The sequence below is a fragment of the Rhamphochromis longiceps genome, linkage group LG22 (assembly GCF_057381845.1).
Source record: "Rhamphochromis longiceps isolate RC_006_pf linkage group LG22, R_longiceps_female_GT1.1, whole genome shotgun sequence".
NCBI classification, from domain to species: domain Eukaryota; kingdom Metazoa; phylum Chordata; class Actinopteri; order Cichliformes; family Cichlidae; genus Rhamphochromis; species Rhamphochromis longiceps.
The window spans coordinates 20,236,230-20,241,753 of record NC_140577.1 but is presented as its reverse complement, the minus strand read 5'-3'; the positions used below and the strand labels follow the sequence as shown (position 1 = coordinate 20,241,753).

The 5,524-nt window shown below is 43.8% G+C and overlaps 1 protein-coding gene across 1 annotated transcript; it reads right to left on the bottom strand.

Annotated features, from left to right (window-relative positions):
* Positions 1-698: 698 nt before the first annotated feature.
* On the bottom strand, positions 699-4,302 carry polr1f (RNA polymerase I subunit F). Its single transcript, XM_085396460.1, has 4 exons — positions 3,972-4,302; positions 2,496-2,637; positions 2,053-2,261; positions 699-1,839 (listed from the first exon to the last, which is right to left on the bottom strand). The coding sequence occupies exons 1-4, from the start codon at positions 4,271-4,273 to the stop codon at positions 1,362-1,364; spliced, it is 1,131 nt and encodes a 376-aa protein (XP_085252586.1). The 5' UTR covers positions 4,274-4,302; the 3' UTR covers positions 699-1,361.
* Between the last annotated feature and the right edge of the window lie 1,222 nt (positions 4,303-5,524).

Genomic DNA, 5,524 nt, shown 5'->3' with positions numbered 1-5,524 from the left:
AGCTGAAGATTTAAAAGAAAAATGGAATGGAAATATTTCGCAAGTTTTTCTTATTAATGTTTTTTTTCCTGTTAGTGTATGATTGATAAACAGTTTAAAAAAAGTTCACGATGAAGTTTTGCTGTTGTTTCTTGTCAGACTGGATGCTTTGGATACAAGCAGCCCTTTTTTTTAAGACCTATTTGAATGGCTCTCTGCAGTGTTCTCCGATCTGTCCACCCAAAAAAGATGCACACACAGATGGTGCAGCTCATGCAGATGACAGAAAAGTAAGATCAGGTGTGACTGATGAAAATGAGCCAAGTTAATCGCATCCCCTTATCTCTCCTCTTAGGCAGCTTCCGATAAGCTCTCCAACTCTTAGCACCTAGCAGCTAATTAGACTCCCCACTGAAAAGCAGGAGGATTTCTCTCCCTCACTCTGTGTGTGTGTGTGTGAGAGAGCGAGAGAGAGAGTAAAGAAAACACTTAGATCTTTAGTCTTATCTCTCAGCTTTTTATCACTCGACTCCCATCGGTCAAAGCAAAAGAGCTTGCTGCAAACCTTTTCACGGCACACTGCAAAAATACAGGAATTTCTGTCTCTCTGAAATCGAAGCGCTGTTCAGGAGTGTGTTTACAAAGCACAGGTGTGTCAAATCATCACTGAAAAGTAGACATCATGACAAAATATCAAAATAAAGAACTCTTTAAAAGGGTGAGAATAATATATTTTTTTATTGTCAGCTAATTTCTGCTCTCGGTCAAAGAAAATCCATTTAAAGACAAAAGGAAGTGAGCGACACGAAAGTAATATTCCATGGCTTCACTGTCACTGTGCCTGATTCATTTCCAGGCCTTTCACTGAATACTGTGGATTTAAGTAAAACGTTCTCCTTGCTTTGCAGTCACAATCAGAACAATTTGTTAAAGACCTGTATGGAAGCATGAGCCAAAGTCTAGAAGTCAGCTGGGCAGCATTAGTCGTTTGGCTTTTGTTTCTTAAATGCTGAACAGGAGAAAACATATAAACAGCAGCAAAGCAAAAGATGATCAAACTGTTTCTGCTGGTGAGTTTTTGCCTCTGGATTTTTGTCTGCCAGACTGATTGTAAGAAGCAGTTTGGCTCCACCATGTGGCGAAGGCTGGAACTACAAGTGAGGAAAATCTGTCAAGCCCACTCCTGATCTCTCATTTCCATGTTCTCTTGCATGTCCGACATTATGTTTATGAGGCGAGGAGCCAACTTTGGGATGACAGCCAGGCTCTATAATGATTAAGGCACGTCAGGATATTCCTCCAGGGCCGTCGCTGTCACTAACACACTCAGTATGTACTTGATTATTCCAAATGTTTCACTTAATTTGTAAAGATACCATTTTTTAGGCATGCTGCTCTATTTTGACTTTTCTCTTTTTCTTTGGTTTCACCGGGTCGGGATCTTCACTAAAAGATGATGTCACATCGTTTCCTGATTCACGTTTCCTTTTCTTGCTTGGCTTGTCACTAATGTAACCGTTGGAGTCGCTCCCGTGGACCGCCACCTGAGAGACATCCATCTCCTCCTCCTCTTCTTTTATACGTTTTTCCTTCTTCTTTTTCTTCTTCTTTTTGTTCTCTGCGGCTTCATTGCCGTTTACCTCATCCCTCATCCCATTCGGCTCTGGTGTTACACCGTTGTCCAGCTGGCATGCAGATATGGTTGGTATCTCTTCTTCTATCTCCTCTTCTTTGACTTTCTTCTTTTTCTTTTTCTTCTTCGGGGTTTCTTCAGAAGCATCCTGGGTGGGTTCTGGGTCCTCCTCGCCTGCAGGCACACTGGTTTCTGTGCCCTCACACATGGCCAGCAGCTCCTGCACCCTGAGGCACACAAAGACAAAAACAATCAATATAGGCCAGCGCCATACCAGCGCTGATGTGAAGGTCTGAGTTGCTCGCCTATTGTTCAGGAAAAAACTGCAGTGACTACTGGTGTGATGATGCTACCGGCAGCCACAAAGCGGCGAGCATACTGAGGCCTTTAGCTTTGCCCCGAAGCTACTAAAATCCTCATCACTGATACTGCACACTTGCCTGGTCTTGTCCAGTCGTCCTCTGATCAGCAGCACCCCAGCAGTGTCGGCGTCGAGCGCCGTCACATCAAACTCCACCTCCGATCCGATCCTCGGCCCCGCGTCTCTCCATGTTTCCACAGTAACCAGATTCGGTCTGGGAATGCTGGCGTTGAAGCAGCCGTGCACCAAGCAGCCCACGTGGCTTATTCCCAGTTTATTTACCTTACCCTACAAACAGACGAATACGTGATACACGCTGTTAGTTATTGTATTTTATCAGAGGCAATTTATCACTCCCACAAAGTACAGGTACGCCTCAAAGCCCCAGGTTTTAATATGTCACTTGTATATTATAACAATAGTAAACACTGAAAAGTGCAGGTCTCTCTTAACAGACACTATGTCAGGTAAGGTCCCGTCAGCTTCTCTGCTTCTACTAAATAATGTGAATGTAAATCTCACCCGTAGTTTTTGTCCTTTTTGTGGCTGAAAAACAATAAAGCTGGCTTCCACGTCCACGTGGACGTAGCCGCTGTCGTCGTAAATGTCTCCGAGGTGTCTCACTATCCTGATGTTGTTGTAGGCCAAGGGGACTCCGTTCAGACTGAAAGAGACAACAGTAACAGGGTCATCTCGTCCATTAACAGTTTATTTAAACTGACAATGCTTTACTTAAAGGAGAAGACCAAACCTTTTTGCGTTACCATTACTGGTTTTAATGCTTTTAAAAGCTGACTGGTGTATGAAAGGATTTAAAAAGGCCGCACGCAGTGATTCATGCATAAAATACATTTTGCAGACAATCACACGTTGTTGGTACTTTTACCTCCGCAGAGCACCACAGTGGATTCTAAAACAAACAATTAAGATGTGATTCAAGTTCAGATTATAAACTTTAACTCAAGGGGTTTAACAAAATAATTACATTAACTGTTTAATCCAAGTTTCAGAGGCTCACAAGTAACAGGACAGTAACAGGTGTTTGTTTTTAGCCAGGAGAGGCCTGCTCTCTCTGTGTTAAACAATAAATTAAGCAGATAAAGAATTTTAAACTTGTATTTTGTAGCTGTTCACTGGAACTATCATTATGTGGCCCATAGAGATATCAGTGCATACAAAGATGATCTTCATCAGGCTGAAAAACCAAAGTAAAGCTATAAGAGAGAGCAAAATCATCCGTCATCCCGGTGGAGGAAGTGTTAAAGCATGAGCATGCATGGCTGCCAGTGGAGCCGGATCACTGGTGTTTATAGATGATGTGACAGCAGGACGACCTGGCGATCGTCTCTGCTCAGATTCAGACAAATGCTGCAAAACTGATTTCACAGTGCAAATGGACAATGGCCCGAAGCACACAAACCCAAGGGTTTCCCGAGGCAAAGAGCAGAGATAATCGTCAATGGCCAAGTCAGTCACCTGAGCTCTACTAAATACAGCAAGTTTTCAGTTACTGAACAAACAACTGAATGCAGTTATTGCCCACAAATAAGCAGCAACTGGTGGCTGCAGTAGAGACCTGGTAGAGCTTCTCAAAGGAAGAAACAGCAGTTGGTGATGTGACGTTCATGACTTTTAGACTTTAGGCACTCATTGACTGTAAAGGATTTAAAAACACATTGGCTGTATTTTCCGGACAATCAATGCCCTGAATTAAAGCTAAAAGTCTGCATTTCAGTGACAGCCTCCCAACACCACCTTCTTAACCCCTAAAAGCACCACCTCGTCAGCAGGTGTGTGTCCGATAAAGGACCTAACAGGATGTTTCATGAGTAGCTACTAGGTTCTTTCACAACACAGGAGACAGCAACACGAAAACTCAGCGGCTAGAGGACATCACAGCTCGTGTGCGTGTTTGTGTTCGTGGGAAAGTGGACTGTCCGGCTCAAAATGCTTCATTGACTGGATAAAAACGTCGGCGGGGGGAAAAAAAAGAAGCACCTTTGAGAGAACTTGAGCAGCTCGGCCTCCAGCTCCTCCTTAATCCCCGTCTTCTTCTTGTTTAGATACACGGGCGGCAGGGCGATGTGTCTCCGGTGGGTGTTCACGACCAGACACGAGTAAGGCGCTGACAACAGCTCGGAGGCAGCGGCGAACGACGGGATCGATAACGGGAGAGCGGCAGCAGTGTTTACCGGTGCTGGGGTCTCTTGGGCCGCCTGGTCCGGGACGGACACGTCGGGAGTTTCACCGGACATTCTCACATGTTTTGGATTGTCCTCACCATGCTCCAAATTCGCCATGCTGCGTAGAAAGACCGGAAGACAAACAAGAGGTGACTTCCGCTTTGCGGATTGTTGAACTGCTGTTAAAAGCATTTGTTATTGTTGCCCCCTGCTGGTGAAGAAGAGAAGCGCCCTCCACAAACTTCATACTGCAAGCTTATTTAATAGTTTATTTTAGGTCCCATTCACTATCTTTAAGTAATGGTTGTCAAAAAGTATTGTGTTTAATTGTTTTTTTAGACACAGAAATATTGTAAAATCCTTGAAAGCATTAGAAGATATGAAGAATTGTATGACTCACTGCCCCTTTTGTCTGCAGAGCACAGACTGAATCATCATCAAAACACTTTTACACTCTTTAACGATTATAAATGAGCGACTGCAGACTTAATGGCTGTACATGGCTAGTCTGCGTGCAGTAATGCTTTAATGTTTCCTGGCATAACATGTTGATGGATTTAAATGTTGCATGTGGCCAAACTGTCTGTTAGTTTAAATAATGAATGTCCTGTGTAACATGGTGAACTTATTCTGAGTGGCTATTTCATTTTCACATTTTAAATTTATAAATAAAATTTAGCCCTGCAAAGTAACTGCAGCCACAGATAAATGTGTTTCATTTGAGCAAACACCTGGCGGCAGTGGGAAGGAAGAACTCCTCTTTAACAGGAAGAAACCTCCTGCAGAAGTAGGCTCAGACATTTGCCAGCATCACTTTTAACTTTAGACAAAATGACAAAATTTTAGCAAATTAAAATGAACACCATGCAGCTTTGCTGTTGTATATAGCTGTTATGATGCTTACGTAAGTTACCTGATGCCCTTTGTTATGTAATCTACAAGTTCGGCCCTGATAGTCCTAGCAGGGATGCTGTTAGGGAGCTCGTGGGGTAGGAGATGATCATTGATTCTGTATCCCATTCTCACCTGCAGAGCCACATTAAGATCATTAGGGTGACCTGAGGTGTCAATTAGTGCAACTAGTGCAGCGTGTCCAGCCATACACACAGGCATGCACTGAAAATATCCTGACACATGCACAGATGAATCTAGTGTTACTGTTTTCTGACAGGGCAGCACCGCAGGAGGTCACATGATTCAGCGTTTCTCTCTTTATCACACACACTCTCACAGGAATCGCAGACCCGGTGCTCTGTTAGGAGCCATGGCCCTTTCCTGTCTGTTGTCACGGTGATAAATAGTGCATGGTTTCTTAGCTCCCTGTGGCTTCTGCTGCTGTGGGCCCCAGTCAACACACAAACATGCATA